This window comes from Scardinius erythrophthalmus (genome assembly GCF_964197995.2).
Source record: "Scardinius erythrophthalmus genome assembly, chromosome: 18".
Taxonomy (NCBI): domain Eukaryota; kingdom Metazoa; phylum Chordata; class Actinopteri; order Cypriniformes; family Leuciscidae; genus Scardinius; species Scardinius erythrophthalmus.
In genome coordinates this window covers 17,705,808-17,725,778 of record NC_138238.1, presented here as the reverse complement: position 1 = coordinate 17,725,778, position 19,971 = coordinate 17,705,808, and the positions used below count along the sequence as shown (strand labels likewise).

General features: G+C 36.6%; 2 protein-coding genes across 2 annotated transcripts; both read right to left on the bottom strand.

The window, feature by feature from the left end:
* Positions 1-8,568: 8,568 nt before the first annotated feature.
* Positions 8,569-13,908, bottom strand: pdap1a (pdgfa associated protein 1a). Its single transcript, XM_081392266.1, has 6 exons — positions 13,689-13,908; positions 13,226-13,308; positions 13,048-13,113; positions 10,807-10,931; positions 10,574-10,725; positions 8,569-9,807 (listed from the first exon to the last, which is right to left on the bottom strand). Exons 1-6 carry the CDS (start codon positions 13,699-13,701, stop codon positions 9,773-9,775), a joined length of 474 nt encoding a protein of 157 aa, XP_081248392.1. The 5' UTR covers positions 13,702-13,908; the 3' UTR covers positions 8,569-9,772.
* Positions 13,909-14,439: 531 nt separating this feature from the next.
* slc16a8 (solute carrier family 16 member 8) lies at positions 14,440-17,852 on the bottom strand. The gene is made up of 4 exons (XM_081392067.1): positions 16,707-17,852; positions 16,453-16,596; positions 15,041-15,871; positions 14,440-14,929 (listed from the first exon to the last, which is right to left on the bottom strand). The coding sequence occupies exons 1-4, from the start codon at positions 16,921-16,923 to the stop codon at positions 14,754-14,756; spliced, it is 1,368 nt and encodes a 455-aa protein (XP_081248193.1). The 5' UTR covers positions 16,924-17,852; the 3' UTR covers positions 14,440-14,753.
* Positions 17,853-19,971: the final 2,119 nt, after the last annotated feature.

Below are 19,971 nucleotides of genomic sequence, written 5' to 3'. Positions count from 1 at the left end.
AAATGCATAAGAGGAAAGACAATTTCATATCGTGCTGTGAAAGTCATGCAGTCCTCTCTGGCCACAGAGAACACTGAAGTAGATTTGCACAGCCTTCATTTGCTATATAACAAAATAACCACATTAATAATCATGACCAAACATTTTGTTAGAACTTTTACTTCAACCAATGTCATTTAAATTACACTTATTTTTTTTTTTTTTTTTTTAAATTACAGTAAAAAACTGGCAGCTGTGGTTGGCAGAAATTAACCCTAAAAAATACAGTAGCAACATTTTAGGTTTTACAGATTTAACTTAAATTTACAGTAAAACATATGTATATCATTAACTGATTTAGGCCTAAAGTAATATATACTAACCTATTGAAGTACTGTTATTCACACAAATACAAAACACCATCATGGTAACACACAGATGACACTAAAGTAATGCAATAATAGGTGTAACAAAACTTACCTCAGACTTTTGAATGGTAATGTATCATGGTTTCCACAAAAGTAACAAAAACTTTTTTCAACATTGATAAATCAATGAAGACATGTTTCTTGAGTATAAAATTTCTGAAGGATCATGTGACAAAATTCAGCTTTGTCATTTAGAAAACTAGTGCAAAATGCCCGTGCAAAATCAGTTTTTTGTGTGTGTTTTTAGTAATTTTTGGTTTGGTGTGTTTGAGTGCTCATTGTTACAATTAGGCACACAGCAAAAGTTCAGTGACATTTTTATTTGTGCATGGTAGAAAGCACACAGTGAACTCCGAGAAAACGCTATGCTTGAGCAAACAGTTTGTGAATAGGTTAGGCCTACTACAATGGCCGTGAATAAAATTCAGAAGTAAACATTTTAGCTGACAGAGTGTTTATGTCAGAATGTTTATTTTTAAACCACAACCTTCTAAGTGCTTCTTTTACCGATATATTTAACGATATCTTTTGCCTAATCTAAACAACGTCAAACTTGGCATTGCACTAACTCGTGCCCGTAGCGAGACACCGGTCACGTTTGAAATCCATCGGACTAACGGTTCGTGAGATATGCGAATAACAGACAGACAGACGTTTCTGTAATTTATTTATAGATGATGGATTTTTGTCCTTGGGATTTTTAGTATTGTCCAGCTGCCAGTGCCAGGAGTGAGGTGGGGGTATAGGGGCTTTAGAAAGAGAACATCAATTATTCTTATTATCATTATAAATTGTCCTTAGGCAATCAAGTGTCCATCACATTTCAACCATTACAAATGCGCTGTCTGTGTGTGCAAACAGCAGGATGTGAAAAAGATGAAAGGGGAAATTATTTTTATATTATAAAAGGCGTGTCATCACAAATAATTACCATGGGAAACAAAGCGGTTAAGACAAATGAACTGAAACCAGTGGAATGTCCCAAGTAAATATGAGGGGGGAGACGGAGCCTCCTACAGGGGGCGCTCTGCAACACAGATAAATACAATATTTAGGGACCGTTCGGTATTTATGGAAGGGGCCACCGGAGGAAAATAGGGGAGGGTCATGTCTTTTTATTCTTTGTTGAGGGGAGGGTCATCCAACTTTTTTTAGTCTAGGGGGAGGGTCACCCAACTTTTATATTCATTAAAACAGCAACATTTCAAAGTGGCTTGTTTGGTGCTATTTTTTTCCATTTAGCTCCATGTTGATCTCGCGTTATCAGCCCCCCTTCGATATCAGATGGGTCTGACCCAACAAAAATCCAGTTTGGCGCTGTTTGACAGTGCGCGCGCCCTTCAGTTCGCTCTTAGAAAAAGTGCATCATGTCAGAACAGAACGCCAATGAAATGTTTACCCGGCAAAGCTTTAAAGCACGAGCAAATAATGAACTTTTGTTAAGTGCACAGTGTCCTGTGAGTGTAACTCTACCGCTGCATTAACATGTGATGTACGTCGAGTTTAACAGTATTGGGACTGAGGCGCCAGAACTGCTGATAGAATGTGCGCTGTAGGGCGATACTGCATATTTTAGTTTCCATTTGTTTCCACGATGTGTAAGATGTAGGGCTACCACCAGCCGCGGCGCTACCATTGGGCCCGGGTGGGCATTTAGGTCCGGGCCCACCCATTTTCTATAGCCTATGGTTTTGTACGTTTCTTCATTCGGATCTATTTGCGATGATCGATCCAAATTCTAAACAAACCAGGGCCGTGCACAGACCTTTTGAGGGGCATGTGCTGAAACTGAAAAAGGGCACCCCCCTCCCTTTTTTATATCAAGATTATTTAGTAAGCCTACATAAAAGGAAGAAATGGTCACATCTTCCTGACAAATTCAATAACACAAAATAATAGTCTCAAAAGCTTTAGATTTATTCACGATTAATAACAACCATAATTCAGCTTTGATCACAGAAATAAATTACATTTTAAAATATATTTAAATAGAGAACAGTTATTTTAAATTGTTAAAATATTTCACAATATTACTGTTTTTGCTGTATTTTGGATCAAATAAATGAAGCCTTGGAATTAATTAAATCATGAATTACATTCTGCATGATAAAATATAAAGATTTCAGTGATCTTCAGTTTTTAGTTACTACTACAACATTACTGTAGTAAAACTATGTTTACTACATTTTATACATGTGAGGACGAGCGGAGAGTATAGAATAGATTAAAAAAAATAGCTAAGTTCCAGTACGAAACAGCGCGGGGGCGCACCTGTTATGATTTTCCGATGGTAAAAACAAATTATATGTTGTCGTATTACTTATCAATATATAGTTTTTGACCAGCGAATGTGTGCAAATGTGCTTTTTTTTGTCCGTCATTAAAACGGCGCCGGCGACTGCCGGCATCACATTACATTTTCATCAACAGGTTACAAACTAGTTTGTTGTAGCTATATAGGCGGGGCGCTCAGTTTTTCCTGTTGTAAAATACATTTGGCCAAAATCGCATTTTATAAAAGATGAAATGCTAAGTGTAGGCTATGTATTGCCTATGAGATGGCAAATGCTAGCCTAGACCTCTCTCAGGCGACGTCCCACATGTCTCAGTCAGTGAGTCAGACATCAAATAAATAAAATATGAGCCTTTATAGACATAGTGTTTAGTAGTACTTATTCAAACAACAAGATATTTATTTACCCTTCGCAAAACTTCGTTTAGCTGCTGTCTTCTGTGCGGCTGCTGGGGAACTTCAGTTGATTCGGTGAATAGAGGGGGCGGAGTTATCAGCTTACTGACAGCTTGAGAATCGAATAAGATTTACACAAGCTAATTTTAAGAACTTTCATTGCCTAGATATTTGTATAACAGACAGACGTAAAGGGTGACCAATAGCATTGAGCAAAAAAAAAAAAAAAAAAAAAACACCACCAAAAAAAGGGCACTTCGGAGTGTATGGGCAAAAAGGGCATGTGCTCTGCACAGGTTGAGCCCTACCTGTGCACGTGCCTGAAACAAACAGTTTACATGCTTCGTCCTTGCTACATTATTCATTAAGATAATAATTAATAAATGCACGCATAATTATCAGTGAACTTGATAAATGTTGCAGATATGTTTTACATGCATGCACAAACAAATGCCTTTCAACTTGTGTGTGCAAAATTCAGAATAAAATGAATGTGCAGCAATTTGTACAAATACAGAGTCTGTAGGCCTACTGTGTTGTTACCATTAAATAAGCTCATTTAGTTTCATTTTTGTTAAAATATAATAATGTTATTTTTTCATCTATGTTGATTATGAAAAGTGAACCGCACACACGAGTATACGCAATATCGAGAGACATGGAGCGGGTCAGACATGATTTTGACCACTTAATTAAGTTTTGTTTTGCAGAAAACGATTTTTTAAAGTGAATTTCGTTTTGTATAAATTGTATCTTAATTTTAATATTTTTTTTTTTATCAACCAATTGCCAAATACCAAATATAGCAGACAACACAATCGTAGAGGCGCCCGCGTGGTCACTTGTACTGCTCGTAAACAGGAGCGCATCTCATCTTAACGAAACTCAGCATATGCCTCACATAGCCTACATGAAATATATCTTAAGAAAGCTTGAAATGTCTTTTTAACAATTTAAAACGAAAAGAAATAGGCTACTCTCTGGTTATGTAATGATGTGCATTTCTCTCTATAGGCGTGTTCACTACTACGGAGATGGCGATCGTCAACTTCATCTTTACAGCTTATGTTGCTGTTAATAAACTAAATTTTATTAATAATAATAGGCTTATAATTTTATTAAACAATAAATTAAATGATTTTTTTATTGTATTAAAAAAGCAACAAAAAAATCCTGTTTATCAATATTGTGTGTGCAGTGGCGGATTTAGCAAATCGGGGGCCCAAGGCGAAGGTAGGCTATGGGCCCCTACCCATCCAATCTTTAAAAGAGAATGAAAAAAATATTTACCGACTGAATGGTGGATAGGCAGGTAAAGCTAATCTATGGGGAAGTAAAGGTTAGAGAGGAGAGAAAAAACGTCCCCTTTAAACCCTGCATAGGCTACACTTCTTTACTCCTAAACAGAAACATGTTACAATGTTTACATGGTACAATTTCTGGTAAGCTATGTTTTTTTTTTTTGCTTGGCAAATTTCACCATTTCGATTCAATTCTTGTGATTTGATTCAATATTGACTCATTTGGATAAATATTAGGTAACGTTTCACAAGACAAGTTTTACTTTTTCTCAAAAAAAAAAAAAAAAGCCCTCTCAGCTGGTATAATTTAAGGTTAAAATAAGTAATATAGTACACATATTTAGCCAAATACTCTCTATAGCTCTTTTTTTCTAGCCAATTAAATGGCTTTCCTGAGGTAGCCTAAATGTTATGTGACGATTGTTCTCCAGCTGTTTTACCTCTTTCCGCGGTTGAAAAACACTTATTGATCGATATTATGAATGAGGAATATACATTTCGGTAAGTTATACTGTATCTTTCAACATTGTTAATTCGTGTTTATTTACTATTAGCTAGAGATGACCAGTTCACGTGCCGCTATAGGAATCTGTTACGTCACATACAAACGGCAAAACGGTATTTATTGTTTGAATTTCATAATAGAATTGACAGAATCTGAGAGCTGAGATTTTTTTAAATATCAAGATTCATAAACTGCTCAGTTTTGTCTGTCGATCTCAGTGTCCTCTTTGCTTCACGATTTTTCTGTGCGTTTGACGTTGTTGTTCCTGATCTGTATCCCCAACAGTAGCCGTAAAAAAGTTTGTCATCTTTGGCAGCGTTCCCAAATACTTATCAGCGTCTTTTCACTTGTTTTCTTTTATTTGAGCCGCTTGGGTAACTTCGAAACTTTAAATTTTCGCGTTTAGACTCGTCTTGCTCTGGGGATCAATTGCTCTATTTCCCAGTCCTCCTGTTACTGCGTGTTGTTTATCTTTCGCGCCGCGCACTTTTTGCACAGCCTTGTCACTTTCGCAGATGCGCAGTAAAAAAAAAAGTGAGATAATGGAATAGTCCAATGTAGTGAGGCGGGGGGGCCCCCTCCTGTCTACGACACTAATGATTGATGCCATTTTTCGCAAATGGAGTTTTAGAAATATATAATAAAAAAATAATAAAAAAATAAAAACTTAAGCATAAGTTAATAGGGCATTTTGGGGGCCCCTAGGTAGCTCGGGGCCCAAGGCAATTGCCGACCTTTGCCTAATGGTAAAGTCCGCCCCTGTGTGTGTGTGTGTGTGTGTGTGTGTGTGTCGAAATAATTTGTCCGCAGCTGCTCAAAAAAAAAAAAAAACCCCACTGTCAGTGTTTTGTAAGGAACAGGCAAATATGTTCAATATAGCAGGAGACATTTTAATTGTTTACTAAATAAACGATATACGACTCGCGATCTTCGCAGCGCTACCACATCTTTAAATCACTATTAGTAGGCTATTATTTAAGTTAAAAAAGACCTACACCACAAAAACTAGTTGAGGATAAATTCGTTAAAATTGGGCGATTCCAGTGAATGGATGTGACATTTGCAGTCAAAACTTAAAATAAAAATTATCAGAAACTGCATTTATTTGAAACGTCTGAAAGGAGTCAAGACGTTAGAAAAATATCAGTCTACACATGCGTTTTATATTTAATATGATGGAAATACACATGTGACGTGACACAAAAAAACTTTAACTTTTAGGTGGCAAAATATTTTTTAGTAATTCTATAAATTACACTGTGCAAACCAAAATATATATACCCACCGGATGAATAAAGATCGGCCTCCACAGAAAACTAAATTTTATATTATTTTTATTTTATTTTTCGTGTTTGCATTTATGTGAAAAAAAAAAAAAAAAAAAAGTTACGGGCGTGACAGTTCTCCATTACGGACATGACTGCTCTGAAGCGACTTTAAAAATTGCACAGAGACCTCAAACAGAAAGCACAAAGCATTTCTTTAAAGTGAATTTCGTTTTTTTTATTAATTTTATCTTAATTTTAATCAATGTTTCATCTGGATTTAATAAATAAGAAGTAGTCTAAATATAGTAGAAAATAGATAATCATGACACGGAGGCGCGGGCGAGTGAACTGGACTCTTGTCTCATAAATGAACCGAAACTCAGCGTAAGGTATGCTACTTGCCTCATAGACCTGAGAAATATATAGAAAGCTTGAAATGTCTACTTTTAAACAGAACAATTCAAAACGAAGGAAAACAGACTGCTTTCTCCTTATGAAATGTGCATTTCTCTCTGGCGCGTTCTGAGAAGATCGCGTCGCATCGTCAACTTCATCTTTGCAGTAGACACAGAAAACACTTGTTTATTAAAAACAATTAAAATGTCTAGCTATATATGACATATTAATAATCATTACTTTTGCCGGTTCTTTGTGACAGCTTTTAGATGCTTTGTTGGCAGCGCTACCCACATGTTGAACGCGTCACACCGCATCAGCACCGAAAACATGATTTTTTTTTTCAAATCTAAAATAAAAAATCGTGATACGAACCGAATCGTAGGTTTGGTCTATCGTTACAGCCAGATGAGAAAGCAAGAGTTTATGGTTTAAAAAACAAACAAACAATGGCTATCTGAACATCTTTGCCAAGCGCAAACCATAGGCTAATCAAATTATCGGGGAGGGTCATGCCTTTTTTGACAACAGATCTCAAAACTCCTCCGGTGGCCCCTTAAATAAATAACGAACAGTCCCTTACTACAAATATCACTTTTGCTGTCAAAGAAAAAATAAATAAAAATACAAAAATAACTTAATTAGGGCAAACTGTGGTTACCCTGGTCGTTTTTTGCAGGCCTACTCAAGCTGCATTGGAAGTTTTTTCTCTCTCGGAATCAGTCTGTCAAGGTGCTATCAAAGTTCTTTACAGAATAAAAAAATAGCAATCACAAAAAGTTTAATAAGAAATAAAACAAAGGGACAAATTAGATTCTACTTGGATCCTTAATTGGAAGAGGGCCTCAAGACCAGACGAAGCAGATGACCAGGGTAGGGCAGGGCAAGTGAATAGGGCAGCGCAGAGCAGGGCAGGTGACCAGGGCAGGTAGAGCAATTGTCCAGGGTAGGGCAGGCGGAGCAGGTGGCCAGGGCAGAGCAGGTGACCACCACAATGGAGCTGATGGAACTGAAGACCACCCCATGGAGCTGGCAGAGCAGGATCACACCAAGTTGGTGCAGAAAAGGGAGCTGAATACCACCAAGTTGGGGCAGAAGAGGGAGCTGAAGACCACCAAGTTGGGGCAGAAGATGGAGCTGAAGACCACCAAGTTGGGGCAGATGGAGCTGACGACCACCACGGTGTCGTTACAGAGCCGTCAGGGAGCACAAGACGTTCTTAATTGGCCACCGCGGCCGTATCAGAGCCCGCCCGCACACCCACTTTGTGGGTCCTGGTGTCGACCATGTACGTCTTGCAGGACAAAATACGTCTTGTTTTGAATTGACCTGTTATTAACAGGCCTGATAGATACTTCGGATCTGAGAGCTCTGTTTGGTTTGTATTCCACCAACATGAGAACTTTAAAATGAATTCTGAATAATAGTAATAATTCTGCATATTAATTCATAACAATGTAATGACCTAAGATCTGGTGTGACGTGTTCAGTTATTTAAATAGATAACTTTGATTGACAGATCGATCTCTTGAAATTTTTGTGACAATCCTATTGATTCATTTTAGAATGATAAATCATTGCTTAATTATTCAATAATTGAAAATTAGAAAATGTCTTTTTGACCACAAACGCGGTCAATCCACATCAGTGTTGAATAAAGCAATGGCAACACATGCTGATTGCCTCCAAGATATGAGGTAATTTATGCTACTTCGCAATAACCACATTTTATTTATGATCGCTAAATACAAAGAAATGCTTAAATAAAATAATTTCTTGCAGATCTCATAACTTTCAACCATTTTTATCCACCTTTTGATTTTTCACAGTCTCTAAATTGAATGACCTGTTAAACTCGTGTCCCTTCTACAGCTATCGTTTCTGTATCATCCCAATTTCCCAATCTATGGACTGGAAAAAAAGTCTGCAAGCTTTCTAAATGTCTAGCTTTATCAATACTAGGTGGTCAAAGGTGGTTAGAATAAAGCAACCAATAATGTACTTTTAGCTTTCATCATTTTCTTTTTTATTATTTCTGCTCAAAATATCACAAGGAGAAAACACTATTTATTTACCAATTCATTTATTTGTATACAACAAAATTTCAAATAAGGAATTCCACTAATTTCAAATCAATACCCCAAGTAAATACATATTTCGGTACTGATGAATGCATTACAAATGTTAAAACACTGTAAATAATTGTGTTTAAGAGCTGAAAAAAAAAAGAAAAAAAAAAAAAAAGAAGTTGCACCATCAGCATTATCTAGGTAATATTGCTTTCCTTAAACAGTTAAGGCAAGTCAGGTCCCAGCAGCGGGCTAAAGCATAAAACTCCAAATATTATGAGGACACACCAGTGGGTCTGGTAGTGACAAAAACAAGGGTCCCACTTCAAGAGAAATGCAAAACCCTGAGTAAAGGGGTATTATAGAAGTTGATGTGCTGAGGTGTTGCGGAGACATGAATCAGCTCAGTCAGCAGTGCTGAAGCGGTTACATTAATACTGTCCTGTTGATAGTGACACCTTGTTCCAAGACTACATTATTGTGTTTAAGTATTTAAAAACATTAACATTTTAAATAAGAATTTAGCTGCAGCATTATGTCCAAGCATGTCCTGATTACACCAAGTAACAACCAAATATACCCACCTATTAACCTTTAAATGACTAGAGCTGCGTTGTTTGGAACTTAAACAGAATTAGGCCACAAAGCTGGACAAAATTAATGACAGTAAAAGGGTTGATGTCATTCGATGCATAAAAAGACTAAATGTCTAATTAGTGTTTGACTGTTCCACACTACAGCATGCTTCTTCCCCATCAGAAAACAACAGCTCACGCAAGTACACCTGCATCCCTACCTCACTCTGCCATAACATCCCAATCTAACGTAATGGTGACAACATCATAGAAACAGAAATTGAGCGTAAACTCCAGCAGCTTTAGAGTCTGAGCACAGTGAAAATGTCAGGGGAGGGATAAAGTGAGTGAAGTTTGGTGGTTTTGAAAATTAATAACCCAACAAACTCCAACACCATTTACCACCTCCCCTTTGACTTCCTATAACTGTCCAAATGCCCCTCCAACCTTGAATGGGTGGAAGGATGACAAGTATGGATTACCCCTGAGCTGTTTCCTCTAAACAACTAGTCCCCTTCCCTCCCTCCCCAGAAAAGCCCTGTCCTGTGTGATGATGCTCGGGCTAGCGTTTCGACTTTGCCTCTTCTGCTTCTTTTTCTGAAAAAGAATAGAGACAAGACAAGACCATTGTCAATACTAGTTACCAAAGGGATAGTTCACTCAAAAATGAAATATAAAAGGGATTTAACTTCACCCCATGGACCTCAACAAGTCTGATTTTTGTAGTAAAACATTTGGGCTTTTTTCAGTTCCCATTTTGTGTCTATTCAATGGAAATCAATGGGAACCAAAAATCTTTGCCTACCAACATTCTTTGAAATTATCTTTTGTTCTACAGAAGAAAGAAATGCAAACAAGTTTGAAACAACATGAGGGTGAGACAGAATGACAATTTTCATTTTTTTGGATGGACCATCCCTTAAGTTTAACCAGTCCATCGGTATTATCCCAAGCAGAAATGTCCAAACTTTCCAAAGAGCCAACAATCAAACTTGAATGAGGGGCATGGGCTGAAAGTAAATACTGCATTATACCCAACTATATTATATTAATGTAATAAATATTTTTTTATTTATAAATGTATTTAAATAATTTAGTTATAAATAAATTGCCATTTATATAGTCTATATTTCAATAATGAAGCACAAAAAGTTATAACAAAGAAATTATTAAAAGATAAGCTTCAATGGTATGTTTTTTTTTATATGGAATGGCAGGTGATGTCAAAGGTCATGACAGGCCTGTTTCAGCCTCTCTCAACATGCACACACAACTAAACAGGAAGCGATATAATTTATTTGGTCCGTTTTATAGGTTGTCATTCATTGATCTTGCATTAGAAGACGTAATGATATCAGCTCACCTTTCCTTAGATCTTCTCGCTTTTTTGCTGCATCCTCCCTCTGTTTTTTGATAATAGCCAGCCTGGCAAGGTCTGCCCTAGCCTGGTCCGTCTTCCCCTCTAGATGCAGCTTCATGTATCGCTCCTTAGCCTTCTGCTTCTCAATCTCCTCCCTACACAGGGAAACACGATGTATTTAACGCAACAACCATTTATTTGACTGAGGATCTCAAGGTTTACGCTATCCCACATACCTTTCTCGACGCGAGAGCTCTTTAGGTGCATTGACATCTACTTCCACAACCTTCTTGCTTTTCTGGGAGATCCTGTTCGGGTTTTCGATTTCAATTATTCCTTCTACACCTTTCCTTTTAGGTTCCTTAGAGAAGAAAATCAAATCATTAGTAAAAATCATATTAATCAGAAACACCTTCTGCAGCTCCATCAAATTCAAAACAGAACAAATAACCATAATGTGTTAAAGGGAAAGTTCACTCAAAGATGAAAAATGTCATAATCCTCATGTTGTTTTGAACCCATTAGGCTTTTGGTCATCTTCAGAAAAAAATTAAGACATTTTTAATATTCTCATTATTTTTTGTCTGTCCACTGACAGCCCAAGCAAAAGCATTAAAAAGTACAAAAAGACAATTCAAGCCTTCTGAAGAAACACTATCACTATATGATGAACAGATTTATTTTACGCTTTAATTCACCTATAAAATCAACGCACATATAAAGAGCACATCAAATTAGTGTTGGCATGATACTGAAATTTCCAACTTTGATACAATACCTTGAAAAATATCAATATTCTATAACATTTGATACCATGGGGAAAACTGCCATACAGATAATTTATTATCTCCTCATAATTTTTTTTATAATTTTGCTGTAATAGCTTATTTGAATAGTTGAACTACATTTAAAAATATAAATAAAAATAAACAGTCAGTAATGAAATATGAACAAATTGAAAACGATAGCACAAATAAATACAATAAAGAGACAAATGAAATAAACATGGCTTCAAGTTTTTCAGGTGGGTCTAACAGTATATTTAGGTAAGAAATACTACAGAATTTAAAGTAATTAAAATGTAAAATAACACTGGAATAGATTAATTAATGCTTACAATTTAATTTACAAAAGTTATTCAGTCAAGAGCAGCGAGTGATTTTCTCTGTCTTTTGTTCTTAAATTAACATGACAGACAACAGGTTTATTAGGCTGCTGTCAATTTATGATCCTATATATATATATATATATATATATATATATATATATATATATATATATATATATATAGAGAGAGAGAGAGAGAGAGAGAGAGAGAGAGAGAGAGAGAGAGAGAGAGAGAGAGAGAGAGAGAGAGAGAGAGAGAGAGAGAGAGAGAGAGAGAGAGAGAGAGAGAGAGAGAGAGAGAGAGAGAGAGAGAGAGAGAGAGAGAGAGAGAGAGAGAGAGAGAGAGAGAGAGAGAGAGAGAGAGAGAGAGAGAGAGAGAGAGAGAATATCGCTATATGTACCATGGGATGTGTATCGCGGTTTTTCGCTTTGATTTGAATATTGTTACACCCCTAATCAATACATATCGAAATATCAATATTTTTGAGAACACTACATAAATATGGTACACTGAAGCTTAAAGGGATACTTCACCAATTAGCATTAAGCTTTGTATCAGTAGAAACCCGGTAGTATTTTCGAATGACCGTGCTTCCCTCCCTCATGTCCCCCTGAGACGAGAGATTTCTGTATTGTGTGTCTGGAAAAAAAACCTCAGATGACGCAAAAAAACGTCAGAGGCTTTTATGTCCAGAGGCGAGAGACTACAGCCAGTAGGAGGAGCTCGTCCCGCATGTTCTCAACCCGCCCATAGGGGGATCTCACAATAAAACGACGTCTTTTCAGTTTCGAGTCAACTAGTAGCCTAGTTGTATCATTTCTTCCGATACTGCCCTCTGTAACCGGTAGGCGTGGCTTGGGAGTGGCCTCATAGGGCAGCGAAGCAAGTGCATTCTGGGAGTTGTTGTCTTTCATCCACACGAGCCAAAAATACATTTTCTGGCTTTTCTCAGTCTAGAAAGCACCAACTTCTAAAATAATTTCACATTTCGACTACGTAAATGATCCAATTTAAATACATTCATCTTTCCAGCGGTGAAATATCCCCTTTAAATATCTTTGCGTGACTATACCTCAGAATAAACCTCTTTGGTTCTTGTGCTTCAGGCCAACATGTTTGAGCTTGTGTTTACTATATGTGATGTGCTTTGGTCAATGTTTATAGGTGAATAAAAACCTAAATGAAATCAGTTTATCTTATAAAGCAAACGAGTCGCTTCAGGAAACTTGGACTAAACAACTCGTTTCATATGGAATGGCTTACAATGCACTTGTATCTCAAATGGGTTTGGAACTAGGGTGAGTAAATGACAGGATTTTCATTTTTGGGAGAACTATCACTTCAAGTGAATTTAAGTGAAACCTCATACTTCATCGTCACTGCTGCTTTCCTCTTCAGATTCTGAACTTTCACGTTCAGCCCCTTCTTTCGCCTCCTACACACAAAACAATCACAGTTTCCATTTAACAAACTGATGCAGAGTAAACGTGAACTTCAGAAGTGTGGAAACTAAAGGAAAGTGACAGAAGATGCACTTATACACTCACCATTTCCCTCTGAGCTTTCATCTGCCGATCAATCTCCTCAGGGTTGCTGAACTGCTTCCCACGGCCCTTATGGCTCTTTCTGCCTAAAGGTGGTGGACAAGGTAAAATAAGAAAATAAATTAAAACCAATAAGAAGCTATTATACTTTATGTAGATATTTAATGGCATAATTAGGCGAAGCATGAACGAGAGTCGTCAGTGAAACTGTCGACTTATCGGACAATCACATGTTACTGCGCTGGTCCAATATGGCCTGAGTTTACACTAGCGTCCATGCTTCGGTGGGAAACGTGATTTGCCCATTATAGAGAAGCTGTAGCCACTAACGGTAACCTCAGAGGCCTTATATTCACCGTCAATTCCATATTTCCCTTTCATAAGTTTTCTTTTGTTGTTGTTGAATACTGGCTCTGGCGGTGTTGGAAAAGGTAAAACAGCGATCAGGCAAGCGCACGACACTCACCTCCTCTCGGCATCGTGGAATCACTCTGTGACGATGAAAACCCTCAAAGGAAAAATACTATTTCTGTTCCTAATATTATATGTGCCCGTTAGAATTGAATAGCTTTAATATGTTCTATCAACTTCTACAAAATGGCTATTTTAAAGTTAAATATGACGCAACCTCGTCGACTCAAATTAGTACCGCTGAAAGCACTATTCTGCCGCTTCCTGTGAGTGACGTCAAGGGACTTTACTGTTGATGATTGAATGCTGGGTTGGCCAATCAAAATTCAAAATGATTTTTACGACAGAGGCAGTTAGCCAATGCGATGTCACGTAATCTTCGTATCATTCTATGCAGTTATCTGTGTATTATTTTTACACCAGTAAAATATTTATTATTTATTTATTTATCTTGTACTAACTTTATTTTTAGATTTTCAGTTTTCATTTTATTTAAAGTTTTAGTCCTACGTTGTAAATAGGATTTCAACTTTAATCTATTTATTTCAGTTAGTGGCCAAGGAAACATTTCTAATTTTCGTTTTAACTTTTTTAAGTTTGTTTTTATTTTATATTAAGCCTATAATTTATTTCAGCTGTATTTCAATTAAGAAAACGGTTTTTAATAGTTTTAGTTAACAATAACAACACTGATTCTTTGTAGATTAAATGAAATGAACATGAATGTTCAGTATAGCATATAGCACGTCGTTCAGAACCCATTAGACTTTTGTTCATCTTCAGAAAACAATAGTTAACTATTATTTAAAATTCAGTAAATTCAACTGTAATTTATTAAACGTATACATCAATGTATAGCACATAAAACCAACATGAATATAAAATAGCATTTCCAAGAATGTGGCACAAGATTTCTCCTTTTTATTATCTTTCTGATTTCTCATTGACCCACAAAATGGTTTTGCTGATTGTGGAATTATTTTGTGTAATTTATACATAAGAGTTATAATTAGGAAAACATGAACACACTCACACACAGTACAATACACTAATTTTAATAACACACGACTAAAAAAATGAATTGAACATGAACGTCCCTCTCTTCAGCTCTCTCCACTGTTTATCTTTTAGGATTGATTTCCACATCAGCAAGATGATTCTGCTGTGAGTCTTTGTGTTTCTTTTGGTTAATAAAACAGAATGATGCAAGGGCAAGAAATATTCCAGCGGTGATCAGCTCTCCTCCAGCCATGTAAAAAATCAGTTCATAGTTGCCATACTTGTCCACCAAATAACCTGTGGAGAAAAATACATGTAAAAATCTTCATTAAATTTACACATGGATCATAAAAACTACCATTTCATAGGTGATGATTCAGTTTAATGCATGTCTTCATCATAACTCACCAGCAGAGGGTGGTCCGATCAGCACAGCCACTGCCTCAAAGAGGAGCACTAGGCCAAGTGCACTGGAAAAACCGCTTGTTCCCACAATACCCATCAGAACTTCAAATTGTAGAGCACCCACCATGCCATAAGACAGCCCAAAGAACACGCAAAAGATAACTAGACCCTTATAGTCTGTGCTTGTAGCCGAACAAACATCTGTTAGGCCATTGAAGAGCAAGGCCAGGCTGAAGAAATAAGACATCTTGGGTCGAATCCAATTTAAACCAGCCAAAATGCCACATGTGGGACGAGCAAAGATGTCAATAAATCCTATAATAGACAACAAAAAAGCAGCATCGTCCGCAGGCACCCCTTGGTCCTTAGCGTAGTTGACTAAGAGAATAGTTGGAACAAATAGGCCAAGGACAACTATAAATTTTGCAATGATATAAATAATAAGCCCTCTGTTCCTAAGTACACTGAAGTCCAAAAGCTTCTTTTTAGTGGGCTTTTTATCATTATTGTTTTCACAAATGATATTCTCTTGTCCAGCCTCAGGAGGCAGCATTTCCTTGAGCTCTTGGGAACAGGCTATCGCTTTCCTTTCTTTACGTTTCAGGGGTCTCATTACAGCTGCACAGGTGCAACAGTTGAGCAGAAGACCACCGGTAATGAGAAAGCCTCCTCTCCATCCATAGCGGTTGAGCAGCATTTGTCCTAATGGAGAAAGAGCTGACAGAAATACAGGACTTCCAGCTGCCGCCAGTCCATTGGCAAGTGGTCTGCGTTTGTCAAAATAAGACCCCAGCATAATCAGTGATGGTTGGAAGTTCAAAGCCAGTCCAAGACCTTTTAAAGAGAGAAAAACATTATTCGTTCAAAAATGGATGCAACTACGATACACGTTTTTATAATAGTATTTTCATTTATGAAACAAAGCTTTGTCTTGTGTTTAGCAATATAAATTACACCCAATGTAGGATTTTGCTTTGACTTCATTTGGAACTATTTTTGTTGGCAAAACAAAAATAGTAACAGGTAATATGTCCTTAAATATGTCTCTAATATTAACAAAATGCAATAAATTCCATACCCACAGAAGAAAGTCACTGGAATGAGGGTGAGTAGGGTGAGCAAATAATGACAGCATTTATATTTTTGGGCCTGTGCTGATATTCATGAAAAAAAAAAAAAAAAGATTTTTTTTTTACAAGACATATTACCAGTTACTACTTTTTGAATTAATCAATTTAGATGAATGAATAGGTTGAGTGAACGATTTAGTAACTCACTCATAAAGACACATTTAGTCACCTATGGTGTAACTATGTAAAATGTTGCAAGAGTCACTGAAAACTCCCCACAGGGTACCAGAACTAACTGTCTTTAGAATTATAAGTTATTGATGATCACAAATATCTATTATTTACCTGTGATGATACCTGCAGTGAGGTAAAGCTGTATAATGTTAGTAGTGAAAGATGCACTTATCATCCCTCCTGAAGCCAGTAATCCTCCAACCAACATGACTGGCCGGCATCCATATTTATTAACCATAATGCTACAGACTGGACCTGGATAAAATGAAAATTAATATATTGACCATTAAGAAGGAAAAAAGAGACTTTGATAAAAATCTTAAAGGGTTTATAAATCTGACAACTTTCAATTTAGATGATCTTACCTGAACCATAGAGCATTGCTAATATTATAGAAGAAATCCAGGCTGTTTCACTGTATCCACATTTAAACTCTTGCATAAGTTCTTTGAAATATACACTTATAGCTTTTGGGAAGGCATACGAGAAGCCAGTGATGACAAATCCTCCCAGCAGAACAATCCAGCCCCAGCCGCCATCTGGGGCACCTTCTGTCTTTCTCTCATCTACAATAATTCCCATAGTGGCTCAGGCCTCCAAAAGACAAGACAAAACTTTTTGGATATACTTATATTATCTGTAGAATCAAAATACTTTTTCAGAGGGAAGCTACGCAGTCGATGCTCTACTGAACATGTGCTGCTTCACCTGCGCCACATTACACAAAGGAAGTAAGCATATGAATTCAACACATTTCCCTTCACCCCCCAGGAAGTAGAGTCATAGGTCGACCTACTCATTAAGTGACTTACATACAGTTACTAATTCTTATCAAGTATCTAAGTTTTTTCCCCCATTGATTTCTGTTACAATTGATTGAATCCTTACTGCTCTCAAATGCCAAGTCTCTGGTTACACCTCAAATTTTATTCTTTCTTGTATTTTACATACAGACCAAATATATAGGAAAGTAATATGAATATTTTAACAGGATGCATTATTTGTACAATGAGGAGGGAACACATTCAGGTTGTGAATCTATTTTTTCCCTTTAATAATGTCTGTTTTTACACCACTTTTGTGCATTGACATTATATAATCTGATTCAGAATGTCTGGATTTTGACATAAACAGACGTCAGAAAGATTCCAATTGGGACACACTTTTAAAATGCCTGTTTTAAAAGTTTTCAGTACTACAATTCATCTTTACTGTTTTAAATTCGAATCTAGACATGAATACTATAATATGCTTTTTACTATAAAGGCCCGTTCACACCAAGGACGATAACTACAAAGATATAGTTCTATATCGTTCTCAATATTAAAGAATGGCAGAGTTCACACCACAGCTATAACAATAACGGCACAGAGAAACGTATAGTCGGAATCACATTCAGAACGATTTTATCCAGCTGATGAATCAACGATAAAAAAAACATTGACAGCCAATCAGATTACATCCTGCTATAACGAGCTCGAGCATTTAAAGCGACCGAGAAGCAAGCGTGCAAAATAAACATAACGATATCGTCCGCTGGTGTGGACACTAATATCGTTACAATTATCGTTGTTGTTGTGAACGGGCCTTAACACTGCAGTGTTTTACAGAATCTCTAAAATTAGAGAAATTAAATGTAGGCATGCAAAATTTTTACAACTGATCAGTTTTGTGTAACCATACAGAATCTAAATTTAACAAATGTATATAATTGTTTTTTTCTGTTAGATATAGTTAATAACTAATGATCTTTGCAACGGAAGTGAATCAATAAAAACTAACTTTAGCTGGACTTTATTCTAGAGCTGCTGTAAAGCCAAAACAATCTGTTACTTTAATTTACTATTGTCACTGTAAAACTGCTTTGAAGCAATCTGTATTGTTAAAGGCACTATATAAATGAAGGTGACTTGATCTGTCTCACAATTAATGAAACCACTATAATGAGTTGTCATTAGGGAAAGTGAAATCCAGATGCTCCTCAATTACCTGGAAGATTAAAAATCTTTAGATGTATAAATTATCAGCTTGACAACAATTTTTGATTGTCTTTAAGCCACTCTAAACACAAGACAATGTCTTACCTGGCTTTTGATACGGCAGAAAATCTCTTCAAGTAGCTGTATACCTGACCTTCTTAATAAACATAATGTTCATAAAGTAAATACATAAGTTACTTCATCTTATGTTATTGAGACTGCATTGTAAATATGAATGAATTTAAAGGATAATCTGTTAAATAAACCTTCTGGTGCACCTCCTTCTTTTTCTCAAACTTCAAACTATTAATCTGTAATACCCACAAAGTCTCTTATTTGTAGGAAATGAGGTGAAATTCCCGGACAGCACAAGTGGTATTACAGCACTCTTGTTTGGTTATTTACTTGTTGACATTTTCACCCTAAATACAACACAGAGACAATACATCAATGTAAGTAGTTTAGTTCTGTAGTGAAAACTAAATGCGATACAATAGCAAGTCTTTTTTTTGTTTGGAAATATGGAGTTCACAGCAAAATTTTATATGAAATGTTTGTTTCGACGAGATCTACTTTAGAGAAGTCCAATTAAATAAAAGAAAAACTAGGATATAATGCACTGTATGGAAATAACACTGCGGCATAAAATCAGTACAACATTTATTCATGTCAATTTATTAAACGTAAAAAGAAAAGACAAGAAGAGAAAAGAAAAAACTTAGCCATGCAATACGTGCCTCACACACACAAAAAAATCCTCTTAAATCTGCATGTACATGTTAAAACCTTTACAGCTCTTGGCTAATCTTACTGTGGAACCAAAGAAAGAGTGTGATTGTTTCCAGTGATTTGAATGCACATTCAGATCTACACATGCAGAAAGGTTTTGGGACTGTCATGTAAGAGCACTTACTGGAGCCACAGGAATGAAGATTTAGAATAACTGGCTATAAGAATGACAAGTTAAAGGAGAACTCCGGTCAATTTTAACATTGAGCTCATTTTTTTGTAAATTTGGAGTGCTGTCAGTACAGAGAACAACGACAAAAATCGGTGTTGCCTACACTGTGTTATCCTCTTTTTAAAATTTGCACCCTGTTGACTTCAATGGGGCAAGTTTTAAACCTGCTTTTAGCCTCTTAACATCCTTGATGTGTCATTACAAGTGCACAGCTAATGTGAGTGATTCCTTCAGAGTGAACACGAGTGAATCTGACTGCAGTAGATGTGAAAGATATGCATAAAAATGAAGTTAATTCGGCCAGCGCACATACCTGTATTTACATCCTGTTTTCGGTCGAAGTCCATAGTAGTCGATTGTCGAGTTCACGCGCGTGATCATAGGTAACTAAGCAACAGTGGAGAACTCGACAATCGACTACTATGGACTTCGACCGAAAACAGGAAATAAATACAGGTATGAGCGCTGGCCGAATTAACTTCTGCGGTCAGATTCCCCCGTGTTCACTCTGAAGGAATAACTCACATTAGCTGTGCACTTGTATTGACACATCAAGGATGTTAAGAGGCTAAAGCAGGTTTAAAACTTGCCCCATTTCATAAAACACATTGTGAAAAACTAGGCCTACCTGTTTGAAACCGACACGAGAACATGTCAACAGGGTGCAAATTTTGAAAAGAGGATAACACG

Bases quoted from the DNA above. Each gene is read 5' to 3' on its own strand.
- pdap1a (XM_081392266.1), bottom strand. The intron at 13,114-13,225 runs GTGAGTGTATAA...TTTTGTGTGTAG, and splicing joins TGAAAGCTCAGAGGGAAATG to GAGGCGAAAGAAGGGGCTGA. The intron at 10,932-13,047 runs GTATGAGGTTTC...TTCTTCTCTAAG, and splicing joins AAAGCAGCAGTGACGATGAA to GAACCTAAAAGGAAAGGTGT.
- slc16a8 (XM_081392067.1), bottom strand. From the start codon at position 16,923: ATGGGAATTATTGTAGATGAGAGAAAGACAGAAGGTGCCCCAGATGGC. The intron at 16,597-16,706 runs GTAAGATCATCT...CATTTTATCCAG, and splicing joins AGCAATGCTCTATGGTTCAG to GTCCAGTCTGTAGCATTATG. The intron at 14,930-15,040 runs GTGAGTTATGAT...TTTTCTCCACAG, and splicing joins GATCGGACCACCCTCTGCTG to GTTATTTGGTGGACAAGTAT.